The following is an 18,724-nucleotide window of genomic DNA, read 5'->3' as shown; positions in this document are numbered from 1 at the left end:
ATAAAGTCATATTGCCAAAATATTGCTGCTCTATTAGGAGTTGAATGTGACAACTGTAAACGATTTAAGAGAAGACTACTCTAGAAGAATTGTGCAAACAAATCACATTGTAATTTTAAAAAATCAGTATTTAAAAACTTGTGTACAAATAGGATTACAATAAACTGTGACCTGTACTGAGCATAGTACCACCTAGACAGAGTTCAGGCCTGCCGGAGAAGTGACACAAATGAACTCAGAAATTTTCAGACTACTCAAGAAGGGAAAGTGTCTTGAGCAAAAGGAGTAGTATCCAAAGACTTGGCAGCAAAAGAAGATTTGAAAAAAGCTTACTTAGTGTGACTGAAGGGAAAATATCAGAGAATGTGGTGAGGGGATGAGTCTAGAAAAATTATCAGAAGACAGATCTTAAAAGCGTAATTAAGGAATCTGGAATTTCTAAGGACTCCTAATTCTAAGATCAGATTCTCTTTGCAAGATCACTTTGGCCTCAGTAGAACCAGATTTCCGGGACGAGGGTGGGGAGCAAGGCTGAAGGCAGGGAGGCAGTGAAGTGGCCTTGAACCTCAACAGTCCAGCTATGGGGGAGGGACAGAGGCAGTTACACTTTGTCTGGTTGCCAAGAGGAGAGAGAGGATTGAAGAGATCAAGAGAAATTTAGGAGGTAAGCCAGGTGAGCAATCAGTGTATGGGGCAGAGGAGAAGAAAAGTCAAAGCTGACTTTCAGATTTCTGACTCTTAATAGGGTAACAATGCCATTTAAAGAAATAGGGAACAATGGGGGAAAAGCAGGTAGGGGAGACAAGGTGATAAAGTCTATCCAGTTCTATCTCATTATATAGTCAAAGGAACTAATTTCTAAAGAAGAAAGTCTTTTACCTTAAGTACCAGAATCATAAATTGAGTTCAGATCTTCTGACCGTCACCCTCTCCTGGTCAGCCCCCTTTCTCCCCATACAGTGTAAACACCACCCATAATTCTATCTAGGGTTTTATTCCAGACAGATCATTACCAACCCCTCAGATATGATCGTGGATGCTCTTTCATCCCTCTCTGTACTATATTTCATGTCTGCCCCCATAAACCCAAAAAACCTTGGCTTAGCATTGCATTGAACCCTACTGACTTAAGTTTCACACAGTAAAATCTTTTATCAGTTTCAATGGAAATCTGACCCACAGGAAGATGAATGGAGCAGGCCTTCTGTGAAATAGGTTGAAAATAATTGCATGTCAGGCAGGTTTTGGAGAGGAGCCAGTGAAGTATTAAGAGAAAACGTGAAAGAGCAGACCCTCCACTGCTCAGAATTTGAAAGCTCAAACATTGGGGCAGGGAAATATTTTATTCTCATTCGGAGGACGCGTGATTTATTTCCACTGACTGCTAATTGCTACAGAAAGCAAAAGAGTGGGTTTCCAAAAGGAATGCAACAAAGCTTACCCGGCTTGAAAAATACTTAAGTGGCATTGGTTTCAATTTACAGGCCCCTCCAGTGAGCAGCATCGTGCAGCCAAAACAATTAGGAACTAAATAAATGGTGACTTTCTGGAAATATCTTTATTCAAAGCCTTTAGCAGTAGATTAGTGAAAGAGGACATATTTTAAGCCCTGAATAGAAAGGGAACTTTACTTGTGAAGTCCTCACTGTATTCAATTTTTCTGTTGTAATTGTTCTATTGTTGAAAATGCAGAATTTTGGCTCAGTGAGAAATATTGGTTTTATCCACTTGTTTGGGACTCATTCAACAAATATTTATTGAGTGTTCGCTGTGCCAGGCATTGTTCTAGATCAGTAGTTCTCAACCAACAATTTTGCTCCCCTCCTCCCCCCGTCCCTCACCCCCAGAGATATTTGGCAATATCTGGAGTCATTTTTGGCTGTTACGGTTGGGGGATTTTAGGGGGGTGACTGGCATCTAGTGGGCAGAGGTAAGGGATGCTACTAATATCTTACAATGTACTGGACAGTGCCTTTCCAACAAACAATTATCTGGTCCAAAATATTAGTCGTGCTCATGTTGAGAAATCCTGTTCTAGATGCTGGCAATACAGCAGTAAAAAAAGAGAAAACCCTCAGCTCTTATGAAACTCCTATTTTAGTGATGGAACAGAAACAATAAACTGATTAATAAAGAAGTATCTAGCATGCCAGATAGTGATAAGGCACTATGGAAGAAAATAAAGCAGGTGGTGGTTAGTAGTTACAATTCTACTGTGAGAAGTCACAGAAGGCCTCATTAATAAGGTGATTTTTGAGCAGAATTCTAGAGAGAAGTAAGTCATGGTGTGGGAGTGGGAGAAGCATCATTGTCTTCTCTTAAAAAAAATCAGTTTGCTAATCATACATGAATTTAGGGTAAAGATAAATTTAAGGCAATTTGTGTGCAAATTATCAGAGTGTGATTGCTTTTTTCCCCTCTTTTTATCACCAAAAACTTTATGCTGACCTAGATAGAGGAGTACACCATTCTTTATTTTTATAGATTTGGGTTGGCTTTCCTCACAACCAACTGAAACAGACTCTTTTAGTTCAATTTAATTATTACAGGCTATGGGTTCCAAACATCACACACAACGCAATGAGCCATGTGTAAGTATATATGTATACAGTATACATAAATGTGTAGTATATGTGCAGGTATTATATACAGTGAGTACATGAATAGACTCTTATTATACATGATGTAATCTGAGGACAGAAGAAGTCATCAGGGTTGAACACAAGCATAAACATGGAGGAGAGTATTTTGAAATAAGATCAAATTGTGGCCTGAATGTTCTGTTTGGTATAATTATTGTTGTCATTGTGAATTTGTACATACTTATAATAACATATACTAAAAATGATACAAGGCTTGAGCTTTCCTGATAGGTTTATTCCAATCCAAAATCTTATTTGATTAATGTTTCACTGAAAAAATTAATTACAGCTATATGTTGATTATACTCTATATTTGAAAAATCAAATACATAAAAAAATTATTTGCAACTACAATACAATGAAGCTTTGATTTTGTCAGGGAAGTATTGACTTTGTTTTCCAAGAATTCCTTCATTAAAAGAAATCTAATTCCCATCTTAATTTAATATTGCACTCTACACAGAAATGCTCAGAATAATGAAACAAAAGCACCCTGTGAGATTGTAATTGTAGTATTTTTTAAATGTTTGGTTAAGATTTTCATATTTTAAAACCTGTAGCACCATTGTAACATAATGGTAATCCTAATTGTCTCATTGGTGTGGCATTCACAAGCAAGCCAAACTCTGGTCAGTACTCTAAACTATTTTTAAGTACATTATTTCTGCTTTTAGATGTATAGACTGGTTAACAAAGAAAAGGAGAGAATCACTGCTTAGAATCTTTCATTTGCCCAGACCAGAAGTAATTTAATTTCTTTGTCCATATCTGGTTATAAGCATGTGAGATTGCAGTCCAAGGAAGAACCTGTAGGTCCTCCATCATGAAGTAGGTGTGATTTTTGTATGCCCTTGCTAATGAGGGTGGGACTGTAAGGATGATCCAGCCAAACACAATATAGAGAAGAGGATTATGAGATGAGATAAACATTGATTAATTTTTGTCTGGATTAAATATCATCTGGGTTAAATCCATATCCAGGAGCTGTGACCCTGAAGTAAGTAAAGTGCTCAAGATGTGACTTCAAAGGAGCCCACCGGAGGGAAGGGCCTCCTATCCCCATCCAGGATGTCCACTGCATAAACGTTATGCCACCTACTTACTGTTTAGTCTTTATTCATTTACACACTCATTTACTCAACAAATGTGATCATTGAGTTCTGGCCAGCATACAAGTGTTCCTGTCCTCGAGAAATTCAATCAAGTAAAAGAGACAGTGACATGTAAATAGTGAATATGAGAAATGTATAGAGGATGTGATACACAAATGTCTTTTGTGTGTTAAGACTCAGAACTATTGACTTGGAAAGATGAGTAGGGGGTTATAAAGCAAACAGGGTGAGGGAGAGCACTCCAGGTTGAAGAAACAGCACATAGCAAGTTATACCAGTCCAAAGAAAAACTGTCCGCAGAGATGAGCATGAAAAGATGGGGTCAAGTTGTAATTGAGGCCTTGTATCCATTGTTACAACCTGGAATCTCCTACCTTTATTATTTTTTAATGTTATACCTGACATCAAACGTACCCTGTTCACTGTTTTTAAGTGTAGAGCTCAGCTGCATTAAGTACATCCACGTCAACCATGACCACCATCCATCTCCAGAATTCTTTCATCTTCCCAAACTGAAACTCTGTACTCATTGAACACTAAGCGCCCCCACTCTCCTGTTCCCCAGCCTCTGGCCAACGCTATTCCACTTTCTGCCTCTATGAATCTGACTACTCTAGGTACCTCAAGTAAGTGGAATCATACAATAATTGTTCTTTTGTGTCTGACTTATTTCACTTAGCATCATGTCTTCAAGCTTCATTCATGTTGTAGCATGGTCATAATTTCATCCCCAATTTTTTTTAAAGGTTTTATTTATTTGAGAGAGAGAGAGGTAGAGAGAAAGTATGAGTGGGGGGAGGGGCAGAGGCAGAAGGAGAAGCAGACTCTGCCCTGAGCAAGGAGCCCTGACGCGGGGCTTGATCCCAGGACCCTAAGATCATGACCTGAGCCAAAGGCAGACACTTAAAGACTGAGCCACCCAGGCGCCCCTCATTCCCAATTTTTTTGATCATGTGTCAAACTGTTTTGAGCATGAATATCTAATATATGTATAGTACTAACGTATCATGTACATTATAAAGAATACTAAAAAATAAATATTTTCAAAGGATAAAACTGAAAAATAAACTTATTTTTTCTTGACATAATGGGTTGTCTTGAAAAACTCCTAGGCTATCTGTACCTCTTTGGATACCACTGCTATAGAACATGGAAAAGCACTGAGGACTCTTAAGCCAGAGGAGCAATATGGCTTGACGTTCCAACTCAGTTTTTCATCAGACATCCCCATCGTGCTGTGTGCTCTGTTGTTAGTGATGAAGAGTAGTTTTCCAAGATTAAATAACTTAAATAATGAGATTTTTATTCTTAAAGTGGAATATTCTAGTGAATCTAGAAAGCATATAACTCAACACTACAGTTGTGCATCTTTCTAACTCACATCTACATATAACATTTCGTTGAAAAGCGTAAAATAATACAGCCACTGGAATACACTTGTTGGTCACTGTTTACTTCAAGATTGCAGATGAATGTACTGGCAGAAATTAAGAGTCTCTTGATGTTTTTGAGTATTGTTCAAAATTTTATCAAAATCAGTCAATGCCTTAAAAATAAATCGCAAAACAGGTACAAGTACTAAAAACTAAGGTTAGAACAATGGAGATTACATGGTGGTTGTAAAAGCATGTACGTTGGAGCCAAGCAAACCTCGGTGAAACTTAGTCTTCACCATTTACTAGCTATGTGATTGTGGGACAGATGGCTAGATCTCTCTTAACCTTAGTGTTATCATCTATAAACATATGACAGTATCAGTTTCATTTTGTGCTTTTTTGGGGGTTCTGTTTTGTTGTGTTTTGGACCCTGTCAGGATCCAATATTGTCAGAATGTTATCGGGATAATACGTTATTTGCTAAGTTGTTTAGAGCATAAAATGACATAATGCACCTATGTGCCTAGTACACATGCTCAGGTGGTGTTAGTACCATCTTTTTCATTTATGAATGAACCCTCGAACAGGAAAACTAGTTTTAATGCCCCAAGTAGTAGGACACATTTAATCGCTTTGTCTGGAATGCCCACCACTCCATGCCCCCAAACAATCCAAACTGGAACTCAAGATTCAGATTTCAATGTCTCTAATTTTTACTAAATTTTAGAGGTGCGATAAAGCTCTTTGTCATCACAATTCTTATATCGCTTTATTGTATCTCTAGTATAATAATAACCACTTAATATGAGGTGAATGCTGTGACGAGCTGATTAGTTTCCCTTCAGGAGCAAAAGACTTCTTGCCCCAGCTGCAGGGTGAGCCCCCAGCAGACAGGCCCTCTTCTGGAACTGTTTTAGGTAAGAACACCTCCCAGGTCATACCTCCTTCCCAAGGTGGCCTCAGCCACTTAAAGGGTGATGTAGGGCCAGGTCCTTTGTACCACTGGCGACAACTCTGAAGAATCATGTTACCTTTAGGACTTGTCTTTAGAGTTGACTAAGGCTTCCTCTGAGACAGGATCAGATCGCAACTGCTTCTCTCTCAGCTCTGTGCCTTTCCCTTCTCTTCCCCAGGTGAGGGTCACAAGAACATAAGCTCTCTCCTGCACCCTACTCTCCATCTCAGAACCTGCAATCCAGAAACTCAACCTACAGCCACACTTCAGCCACTTACCACGTTGTTACAATTATTGGTTCGCTGCCTGTCACTCAATGGATGGGGTTTGCTTCTGATGTATTTCTGTATTCTCAGGACCTAGTCAATATCTGGCACTTATGAACACCGAGCAAATGCTTATTGAATAAATTCATTAAAACTGACATCTCATTTCTTTGGCTAAGAAATTATTTCTTTTCTTGTTTCATTAGATTTATTTATTTACAGTGTTTCTCCCTTTATAGTAAAAGAATTTAGAGCAGCTAACCCAAAAGTTGGCTACAATTAAGTAATGGGGCGATAGGAATGACAGAATCTTTAAGATGAATCTATCAATGATAAGGTTCAATATAGTTGTCATTAGTCACTTAATATTTTTTCGTCATTGAGCTGAGCATCTACCATATACCAGGCACTGCTTAAATGTTAAAATAAGACTAAATCTCTATCTCCAAAGAGAATTATATTCAAATGGAAAAGAGAGGTGAAAATGCGATAGTGTAATTTTAGAAGGCAGTAGGTGGTACAAAGGCCCCAGAAGGTCCTGAACACCTGGAAATATGCCGCTTTGGCATATTGATTATTTTGAGCTGAAGGTAACTGAGAAATACGAGATGCAGGAAGGGCTCTCCTTCCCCCTACTTTGTACCCAAAAACAAAGTATACCTTTCTTGTGAGAAATATGCCCTCCCACTATCAGGAAGAGAACATTCTTATGCCCAGAAATGGGGTAATCTTGACATCAAGATGAGTCTGTACAAACCTCACTAAAAAAATAACCTTTATATTCCATGAGTGCCCCCCACATATTTGCTGTTTTCTTCCTACAATTTCACATCCCTAGGCCAAGCCCTTTTTCTCTTTGTCTTCTCATGTCTCCACAACTTATCATTCTTTGTTAAAATGGTATATAACCATGGGTCTAATAGCTTTTTTGGGGATTTTCACTTCTTTCTATGACTCCTTCCATGCCATATAAAATTGTTAACATCAAATAAAATCTATATGCTTTTTTCCTGTTAATCTGTCTTTTGTTAGTTCAACTCACAGGTCCCAGCCATGGAAGCTAAGAGGATAAAGGAAACGTCTTTCCTTCCTTATACCTCTTCAGGTAGGATGGTCCAAGAAGGACTCTCCCAGAAGGAGAGCAGAGGCCTTGATGATGAGAATCCATCCTTGCTGAGATTTGAGGGAAGAAACTTTTAGGCAAAGAAATCAGCTACTCTAAATGCCAAGCATTCAGTACAAATTGGACTCTAAGCTCCAGGAAGCTAAATACAGAAAATTGTTTGTTTTTTATCTGGGAGCGATACATGTTTCATTCTTAAGAGGACCCAAAGTTTTTCCTTGAGTAAAACTTGATGGCACGGAGAGAAGTAAACAATGTCTTCATCAACTATTTCACAACAAAGACAGAAGCGGAAATCTGTGACAGCTTTTTGTAGTGACACTGAAGGCCTAACATTAAGAAGCATTCAGGAAAGACAATTCTGTGAGGGGCTGCAATGACTCAGAGTTCTCAGATCAGTAGCTTGATGACATGACCTTTAAGTTTTCTTCTTTGAGTCAGAACTGGATGTCAGACAGTCAAGATTACATTCTCTATCGAGGGCCTCAGCACAGGTATCCTAGAGTGTTCCATTTATTCTCTGATTCATTAATCAAGAACAAAATTGTTCAGAACAACCTAGGACAAAGGCTTTTAATCATAACACTATTTTCCTGCTGCATTTAAGATTCCCAATTTAGGTTGACTTCATAGAATTCTACGGAAATATCACCTACCAGATAATGAGCTGCTTGTTCCTAGTATATAATTCCTTTTTTTTTTCATTTGCACATGCATACACCACCACCCCTACTCCCACCCACCCCGTCCCCATTGCTGTAGTGTTCACAGGGTTTGGATTGTATATTGGTTTTTGAGATGCAAATAAATAAATGACAGCAAGCATAAAATGAAAGAAATAGTGTCAAGATAATCAAGGAAGAGGGAAATGGAGATCACCAAGCTATACTATAGGGCAGGCTTGCTTAACTTGACTTTGTAATTTTGTTTCCTGACAATTAAACAAAAAGAGCATTTATTAAACAGTAACACTCTTGCAGGGGAGTGTCACAATAATTCCAAAGAAAGGATATGTATTCCAAAGTGAAAAATTTAATAGGTCAGGCTTTAGCATCGTAGCAGAGGAATGTCACCACATTACAAAACATGTACTGTGATCCTCAAATTGCTTTGACTTCTCATTACTAATAAACCATACAGATGAATACCTACAAAGTCAATGAATTAGATGCATCCTATTTGCAAATATTGAAAGCACCCGTGTTCTGATCCAAGCTCTACCACCTGAAGGAGTTCAGGACATGACACCCCAAAATATGCTGCATTGGTATATTGATGATTTGGAGCTGAAGGCACTTGATAAACAGCAAGTTCAGGGAGAGGCTTTCTCTGCACTCCCTCTATCTGCCTAAAGACAGATACTCCAAAAGGAACTCAACTGTCATAAATCCTCTCCTCAGGAATTTCATCAACTGAGGAGCGTTGAGTTTTACCATAGGAGAGAAAACTAGAAGTTGACACCACACCCAGAAAAACTTTGTCACAAAATATTACCTCCCTATCTGTTCTTCTCAGGACCCAGTCATCTTTCCTAAAATGGTTTACTCTCCCCTACATCTCCATTTCCCATTCACACTATGCTGCTATATAAGCTCTCAAATCTCACCATTTTGGGGGTGTGCACTTTTTTTCCCCCCGTGATGCCACCCAGCAGGTAACATTTAAAATCAATACACTTGTATACCTTTTCTCCTGTTGATCTGCCTGTTGTCAGTTTATTTCCTAGGCCCAGCTATTGATCCCAGGAGGGTAGAGGAAGTCTTTCCTCCCCTATGCACCTGTTTTTTTCAACTATGAGACCAGAACTGAAAAGGTGCTGCGATTAAATAAAAATGTGTGAAAGTCTCCAGGCCGGCACAGTTGCGAGCAGATGACAGTCTCTCCTCTCTGCCTTTCCTTCTCTCTTCTTCTTCATACCCAGTATAGAATAAGCACCTGTCTCAAACAGAGCTTACAACCAAAAGTCACTTATAAGCAGCCTCCCTTGAGTGTACAAATGGAGGCCAATACATCATGTCTACATATTTAACAATTGTGAGTCAAGCTGGCAAACTGTTAAATAAAATATGTTATAGCGGGCGCCTGGGTGGCTCAGTTGGTTAAGCGACTGCCTTCAGCTCAGGTCATGATCCTGGAGTCCTGGGATCGAGTCCCACATCGGGCTCCCTTCTCAGCGGGGAGTCTGCTTCTCCCTCTGACCCTCCCCCGTCTTGTGCTCTCTATCTCATTCTCTCTCAAATAAATAAATAAAATCTTTTAAAAAATAAAAATAAAATGTGTTATATCTTTCTGTGTTGGTAAATATACCTTCATAATAATCTGGAAGGCCAAGTTCAAATTAGATTTTTCAGCTCCCTCAGAGTTTCATGCCAAAATCTAGTAGGAGGCCCTGGGGTACACTCACCTTCCCAAGTCCTGAAGACTGTATCCCTACTTTTCCTCTTCCAGCTCTCTCCCTCCCACAAGGGGCCCGTAGGTATGATGTGAATACCCCAGCTTGATCAAGCTCCAGACACACCTCCATAATCAACTGTCCCTCAGGCCCAAGAGTGTGCGCACCAGCAACCACAGTCTGCCCTGAGGAAGCTGGGAGGGGAAGGGGTCCAGCAGGCCTTGGAGCCACTATTGGGGCCTGTTGAGCAGAAGGTTCCATGGTCCCAGGTACCCTGAACTTGGTCTAGAAATAAAGGTAAGGTTCTCATGTAGTCAGTAACTTTGGCCCCATGGACTCCTCACCTTCTTGGTGGAAAGGGGGCCACAGAGGGGCACTTTAAGGCATAACCTGAAGCCAAGTCTTGCCTGGTTCTAAAGGTGATATTGCTTACAAGTTCAGCAGTTGTTTCAATAATTTCACCCTTCCCAGGAAATCAATATCCACAAAAGTACTGAAGTTAGCATGATTATGTCAAGAAAAGGTAATTCTATAAAAAGAGGGTTTTTTTTTCCTTTCCTGTATCTACAGAAACAAATATGAATGTAGCTTAAATCTCAGCCATCTTTCCCCAACTCTACCATTATTTTAAGGTACATTTCTATCCTTGCTTCCTACTTCTGAGTTCCCTCTTTCTCTCTTCTCTCTCCCTCCCTACTACCCTCCCCCCCACACCTCTCTCCGGTGCTCCTTCGCTCCCCCCACACCTCCTCCCCCCTTCCTCTCCCCTTCTTTCCTTTCTTCCAGTCCTCCCTCCTTCCCTCTTGATTTCTCATTTCTTGTTTTGATAAACTCATAATTTTTGTGGACAAAAAAATGCAATTAGAAGCTGGATTTGCTACTTTCAAGAAAGTTATATCTAGTGTCCCATAAGTAGAACACAGGAATAAATTTTCTTACCACAATGTGATTGTAGCGGAACAGCTCCAACTTCTTGATTCCTGGAACTCACCCTTTATTTAATTCAAATGACTCTTCCCCAAACCATAAAATACCTTTACTAAAAAAGAAGGAAAGTAATATATCATGCTTTTTTTGGCTTCTATGTGTGTGATGAGACAGAAATTACTCAGATTTACAAGTGTCTTGACTTTTATAAAGATTTACCCTTCAAAATATGAAAAACACCTTATTTACACTGGTGTTACATTACTGATCCAAGTATTTCCCACTTCAGTAAAGGGTGTACAGAGGCACATAAAAAAAGACTTATTAAATGCTCAGAGAACAGGAGGAACACAAAGGGCTTGTAGCACTAAGATAGAAACGTGCTCAGATAGCTACACAATTAGTTTTATTCTACCCTTCCCTAGGCCAAATTACCAAATCTCCCAATGTTAACTATACCTCCTGCTCACTTACAGATTGTTTGTATTCTTAAACATCATTACCAATTAAATGTTCCCATAATCTTACCACATCTAACTTATGATTTGAGCCACTTGTCTTTGTCCTACAATATATGTTATTCTGTATAACGTTCATCAGTAAGTTGGTTCCTTATCATCACCACAGTAAAAACACTTTAGGCTTTCATAAAAACAACCAAGCAGTCCTTTCTTAATGAGAATGATATAATAGTCTTTGAATAAAAAAAAAGAAAGAAAGAAAGAAAAGAAAAGACCATGGACCTATTATGAATTGGAGATGTGGGTTTGACTTGTGTTATCAGCAACAGTAATGACACTTTACCCATTAGCTCTCACTCTTTCACCTGATACTTGACAAAAAAGAACGTACATAGGCCAAAAAATTAACCAGAGGTTTAGTATGGCCATATAGAATAAAAGTAACTGACCCACTGTCGTAATTAGTTTGGGCTGCTACAACAAATATACCATTGATTGGATGGCTTAAACAACAAACATTTATTTTTCTCTTAGTTCTGGAGTCTGGGAAGTCCAAGTTTAAGGCAGATCCAGTGTCTGATAAGGGCCCATTTCCTAGCTGACAGATGACTGCCTTTTCAGACCCTCACATGACAGAGAACAGAGAGAGAGGGAGCAAGGTCTCTCATGTTTGTTCTTATAAGGTACTAATCCCATTCAGCAGGGTTTTACCCTCATGACCTGATTATCTTCCCAAAACCCACCTCCAAATAACATCACATTGAGGATTAGGCTTCAACATGTAAATTTGCAGGGGACATAAACATTCATCCCATATCACCCACACTGAGGCCTGTAATATCAGTCATATCAATCATGTAGGATTTTCAGAAAAGGCTGCTGAATGTTAATCAATAAACATTTTATAAAAAGTTTTAATCATTACAGAAGTATGTCTCAAGTACACATACATAACTATGTTTGCATACTGTAGATAAATTAGATAATCTGCATACATACAGACACACTTGTACATAACTTTTAAATTAGGCATATTTCAAATGTATAGTTCATACATATAATCATACACAAAATCATTTCCCAAAGAAAAGAGTTTTAATATATCAGCCAGTCAGTTTCCCCTGCCTTGATCACTCTCCGTGACTCCCCAGTAAAATGGCAATGAGGAGCTGAGCTGGCTGGGAAGGTAAGGTGATGCAGCTCTTGTGATGAATGGAAGAAGAGGAATGAGCTGAAGGAGGCTCTGCTGTGCTCTAAAATGTAGAGTCAGGAATGAAATAGGCTTCCACTGAGAATTATTTGTTATCTAGGCAACACTGTACATTTTCATCCCTAATATGTTTATTTCTTTTTTACTGAAGAATCATCTTTATTAATGGAGACATGTATCCTCACATTCAAAGATACAAGGGCTATTAATTCAGGCTCCGAGGTCTTTCCTCACACTGATTCCCTACCTGGACCAGCTCATTCCAAGTCATTCATTCTGTTTGAAAGATACTGAATGCTTACGGTGGGCTGGGCATGATTCTAAGGGTAGAGATGGAACAGCTACCAAGACAGGTAGGGTCTCTTTCACGGAGTGGGGGATGAGAGATGAACAAGTGGGAGTCAATAATAGGCAATAAACAAGGAAACAAACTACCTAATTTCAGACAGAGATCAGTATGATGAAGAAGTTAAAACGTGCTTCTCTCCCCATTCTGCTTTTCTCCTGGTGCCCACCTTATCAACTCTTAACAATGTTTTCCAACAACCTCCCCTGCCCAATCCTGAATAGACCATTTCCTCCTTTTATGGACCCGCTGACCCCACCTGTATACGTTCATGCCGCTTTATTGCATTTGTTTACCTGCCTTATCTTTCCCAATGAGTTTAAGCTCCTTTGGAGTAAAGGTCAGACTTTTTTTTTTTTTCTTAATGATTTTGTAGTTGTAATCCCTGGCATACATTCTGGTTTTGCTCACCACATAACATACCCAATAAATGCCAATTACCCGAACAAATCTGTTGAAGGAATATAGGAGCTATTAAGAGTAAGCTAGCAAAGGACTATTATTGCAAAACTTGAGGCTTAGTGACTATGTTGTGATCACAACCTTCTACAAAGATTTTAAAGTACTCTCATTAGAACCACGTTATTTTTTAAAAGATTTATTTATTTGAGAGAGAGAAAGCACACACGTGCTCCCGAGTGAGGGTGAGGGTCCAGAAGGAGAGAATCTTTCAAGCAGACTCCCTGTTGAGTGAGAGCCCAACGTGGGGCTTGATCCCATGACCCAGAGACCATGAGCTGAGCCAAAACCAAGAGTTGGAGACTTAACTGACTGAGCCACCCAGGTGCCCCCAGAACCATGTTCTATTGTTTAATGTAGTAGCTCTTACCCAGTGTGCCATTTTTAAAGAAATTACAATTTAGGATTCACACTACTAAAGTGATGGCAGCCAGAAAGTGAATTGAACAAGTAGACTGTGTAGTGTGAGTTAAGAGGTGAACCCAGGGGCACCAAAGAAAGGTCATAGATTTCCCAGAACCCAGAGAATTTTCTCGAAGAGACAGAGCAGTGAAACATATTACTCAAATAACAACACTGCACTGAAGGACTCTGGCTAAATAATCTAAGGCCTCTTTTTTTTTTTTAAGATTTTATTTATTTATTTGACAGAGAGAGACACAGCGAGAGGGAACACAAGCGGGGGGCGGGGGGAGAGGAAGAAGCAAGCTTCCCACTGAGCAGGGAGCCCAATGTGGGGCTCCATCCCAGGATCCCAGGATCCCAGGATCCCAGGATCATGACCTGAGGCAAAGGCAGATGCTTAACGACTGAGCCACCCAGGCGCCCCAAAGGTCTCTTTCCAGCGTTGAAAAGCATCTTGTGACCTCACAGTAGCTTTAGGCCATCCATCAGAGGGCTCTAACCAGCTCAGATCTTTATCCAATGCCTCCCAGGGAACTACCAATTCCAAGGTAGGCAGAGGAAAAACTCTCAGCATTGCAATAATAATAATAAAAAAAACTTCTTAAGGTGATTTAGGATTCATCTGCATGATAATGGGTACAATGCAGACCAGAGTGCAAACCCAAAAGAACTGATTGCTTTGAATGCTAATGAGAAAATATTTTCTATTGATGCCAAAGCAGTTACAGGAGAATCTTACTAAAAGCTCTATTAGGCATTAATATCAGACTCGGATTTTATTAAGAGTTACATCTGAAAAGTGTTACTTATCAGGGGCCAACCTGTCTTACAGCTCTGATGTGCTCGTCTCCACTCCCTGATGATTTTTCTCCTACACAAACAATTCTAGGAACATGGGTTGTTAACTCCTGAGTCTTCTTCTAGCTTCGTTAACTCCTGAGTCTTCTTCTAGCTTCAAAGACAGGATCCAACAAGGAAACCACAAAGCTAGTGGAGTACATAAGCAGCCTGAGGTCTTCTGCAGACCAACAAACATCTGCCGTCTTTTGTGGTCACAGATTTTTTTTTTTTTTTTACTAAGTTTAGGAACTGAATTTCTATTTTTTATTTGCTAATGGAAAATCTGGACCAAAAAGTTGCTGAATTAGTGAATCTCAGACAGAATAAACATGTTATTAGAGATGAAGCCATGGGCTTTGTTTATGTGGTCTCTTCATCAAAAGACAGAAAAAGAGTTGAAATAGATTGGTAAATTAGTAAATTTGATTAATAGAATAAAGTCTTATTCTAATTCTATCATTATTGGTCCCATTATTCCTAAAATAAAAAAATAACTATTATTGTGCACATCCCATATTTCAGCCAATATGCCAGGTGTGTCATGTAATTATCTGATTTCATTCTCCCAGCAACACTATGCGGTAAGTATCATTGTCCCACTTTCATAGATAGGGAAACTGAAGCTCAGAAATTAGAAGTAATTTGCTCAAAATCTTATAAGTTGAAGAGCCGGGATTGCAAGACAAATGTGTATGACTTTAAAATTTGCATTCTTGCCAACATATCCATTGCCTTGAGAAAAGTTAATTTCAAAGATCAAACAATACCTCTTTCCCATTTTTTTTAAAAGTCCTTTAAGGATAAAACTTGACTGCATTTTAACCCTGAGCCATCAGGATTTTTTTAAAGCGTTAATTCACAGTAGTTATCTTTAAAGATTTCATTTAAATGAATTTAATTTATTTCATTAATTTGTATAACTAAGTCTGAGCATTTTTTTTTTTTTTTTAGGAAAGAGACCTACTAAGTACAAGTGTGTTCTATTGGTCTTTCTAGCCTCATCATAATCTGTCAGTCCAGAATGACAGCTCGTGGTGGGATTATAAGAGCTCAAACTCACAGTGTGCTCAAAGTGGGAGAGACAGGTTCTGGGGATCACGTAACAGGTACTTCAGTGGATACTTAAAACATTGCACAATCAGCATCAAAATGAAGTTTACTCGAACAAGGGACCTTCAAGAGAAAGGGAGCGAGAAGAGAGGGTGGATGGGAAGGGCTAGACATTCGGGGCCTTAACCGATGTTTTATAATAACTGGTGTATGTCAAACTCTCTTATGACCATCACAAAATAAACTGAAGTCATTTCCTCAAGAGCCATTCAATCTAAGCATGCTAAACATCTCTTACCATATTTGGATGCCATTGGATTCACTCTGAAGGAATGAACACCTATGTGATTTTCAACAAATCCTATTATACCAACCCAATGACTGACATTCCTCGTTTTCACAGACATGATTGCAGTTTCATGCCCCTGTTTAAGATAACCGCAATCACAGTTCAGTACAATTACTTGGATAGATCTCGTAGTGTGACATCCCACACCTATCTATTGAGAGAAACTATCTGTCTAAATCATTTGCTTTCTAGAGCTTCCCACTTCTTAAATTGGCTGCAGGAGGGAGAAGGAAGGGAGGAAGACTGCAGAAAAAATATTACCCTCACCAGGAAAAAAGTACATTCAGAATAATTCAGAATTGGTTCGTTAACTATTGAAACACATAATAAATAATAAATTTTTTTCCTATTATTTATGAGTGACATTTACTTTCATTTTCTTATTTTTAAAAATTTTCCAATTTGCCTTATTTCCCTCCTTCCAGAGAAGATAATATTCGATTTTTCTCCTTTGCCTGAAGTCATTTCTTTGCAAATGGAAGAGTAGGAGAACGGAGCTGGCTGTGCAATAACCTAGGACAAATGATTTGTGTTGGTTACCTTGTAGTTTCTGGTTGTATTCGGTCCTGTCAGACTGGCTCCTCCTCAAGGTACCAGAGTGGTCCCCAGGAACACTGCTGTCAACCACTGTGTCGGTCTTCCTTCTCTCCAGCATATAGAGCCTGGGCCTCAAGAAAGTCAGATTCTTTTTCTTGGTGCCCATGTTCTCTTTCCCAGTGGCTTCTCTGGGCTCCATCTGAGGCAAAGGCAAGCTTTGGAGACTTGTAGGCAATGGCTATTTGCTGCAGTGCCTCAGGGTCAGGGTTGAAGCCACCAGAGTGACGAGTTTAACTGGCCCCTTCTTACTAAAGGGCTTCGCTCCGGGATTACCTGGCTGTGACTGCCACTTGTATGGAGTCCCAGAGCTCCACCCCTATGAGGTCATTCTTTTTTATACCTAGAATCCAACAGGGGAAGCTGCCACCTGTTACCTGAGAGACCTGCAGCACAGAGCTAGGCAAAGCAGGGACTTCACTGTCACATGCTACCGGAGCAAACAAAAATCTCATTGTGTGTGGCCGCGAGGCTGGGGGTTGGGGGAAAAGGGAAGAACAGGGTGGGGCAGGCCAGAAGGGCAGTGCTCGGGAGTGTAACCTGCGGCTTGTGGGTTTAATGTGTGCCTGTGGGCATGGACAGATGCACTGGGACACTGCGTTGTGGTCTGCTCGCTGGAGGCACACAGGGGCTTGCGTGGGACTTTTAGCTGGAATCACCCACGTGTGACCCACAGAGTTAGTGTGGGGTGGTTAGAATTTACAACAGCATCACAACAGTGGGTACAGAATCATTTTTAAGGATTACCGTGTGCACTCAAAAGTCGTGCTTCCGCCTTGATGAACATTCTCAAATTATTTACCAACAATGTATTTGCCAAACCTTGCTCCACATTCTCAAGGAAACAGGCGTTTGAATTTGAGAGGCATCTGGCCACAGGCACAAGAGGAGGAGGAAATGTCCACAGAAGCCTGGAGTCTTTTGATGTCTCCTGTCCATGCGTGACCCTTGCCTGAAATTCACCCTTTCGTGGTACCAACCCTCTTCTCTGTTCTGCTGCTTAGGAAAATAAGCACGGTGACATCAGGATGTGATTTCTGTAAGATCTTTTCCCTTTTCCCTTTTCATAGGTGGAGTGCCAGGAAATGGCAGCTCACCTTGGGAGAAGAAGGGAAGGAAAAATGTTTGAAACTGAAGAGAGACATGTGGAAAGTGGAAAGGACAGGGGCAGGGATTAGGAGGGTGGAAGGCAAATACTGATGGCCCTTTCATTAATTTTTTTGAAGTTGTTTTTCCTTGGAGTTACTGATATTTCTCAAGGGGGAAATTTGCAGAAGCTCTGGGAATGTGCTGAGTGTTTTGTCTGTCCTCGTTAAAGAAAAGAGAGACTCTAAGAGGAAAGTAAATTCTCTTTTATTGTAAAGGTACTGCCAAAATTCAGCTTTGCACTGCCCCTTCTGAATCGTGGCTACATCTTGTTAGACAAGGTTTAGAAATGAGGAAAAAAAGATAAAAACCATTTTCCAACTCAAGATGTGTGGGCTGAATATAACTTGCATAATTACCTTAAAAGATAAATGACAAATCTTCACCCACTGCAGAGACATCTATATATAGCTTGGCATATTGAATGGTTTTTATTTAATATAATTGATAGTCTTTTTTTTAACAAGGACTCCCAAGCTCATTCAATAAATACTTTAAAAGGCACACTCACTACTAAGATGTAAAATGAGCTTTCTTGATTCCTGTTAAAAAGTCTCACTTGTATTCTAATATTATATGTACATATACGTATATAATATGTTTGCATGTGTTCACCCGGTAGCTAACAGAGATACGCTATTTAGGTGTAGTACTATTGCAAAAGTGGACCATTAAAACTATAGAACTTATGGGAAATATGAGGTTAAGGACACAGCACTCCAAAACTTTGTAGTGACCCACAAAACAAAACAAAAAAAAAGATAGAAAACTATAAAAAATGGTCGCACAGTTTTACATGTGACACATGGTTAAGAAATACATAAATAGTATAATAAATATGGCACTTGATATTGAAACAGAACTGAAGGATACTTGCAGGAGTGGGCTTTAGAAGGGTCACAGTTTATGGGTCAGGAAAGGAGCCATATGCAAAATCAGATGGAAATGGATACCAACAGACGTGGATGAGTGTGGCTCACAGCCCAGGCAGGGAACTGAGGTCACTGGTAATTTTGAGGGGTGTACATGTGTGCAATTTTTGTACTCCTTGGTGGCTCAAGGCATCTGGAT

General features: G+C 39.6%; 1 protein-coding gene across 2 annotated transcripts in view; it reads right to left on the bottom strand.

Annotated features, from left to right (window-relative positions):
• ARHGEF38 (Rho guanine nucleotide exchange factor 38) overlaps positions 1-16,662 on the bottom strand; it is a 121,401-nt gene extending 104,739 nt beyond the window's left edge. For both annotated transcript variants that reach the window (XM_027599298.1, XM_027599299.1), the window contains exon 1: positions 16,454-16,662. In XM_027599298.1, the coding sequence (XP_027455099.1) occupies positions 16,454-16,649 (196 nt within the window). In that variant the 5' untranslated portion in view covers positions 16,650-16,662. The remainder of the gene's footprint in view (positions 1-16,453) is intronic.
• Positions 16,663-18,724: the final 2,062 nt, after the last annotated feature.

Source organism: Zalophus californianus, chromosome 2, assembly GCF_009762305.2.
Source record: "Zalophus californianus isolate mZalCal1 chromosome 2, mZalCal1.pri.v2, whole genome shotgun sequence".
NCBI classification, from domain to species: domain Eukaryota; kingdom Metazoa; phylum Chordata; class Mammalia; order Carnivora; family Otariidae; genus Zalophus; species Zalophus californianus.
Note: the sequence above shows the minus strand (reverse complement) of the source record. Positions and strands in the feature narration are given on the sequence as shown.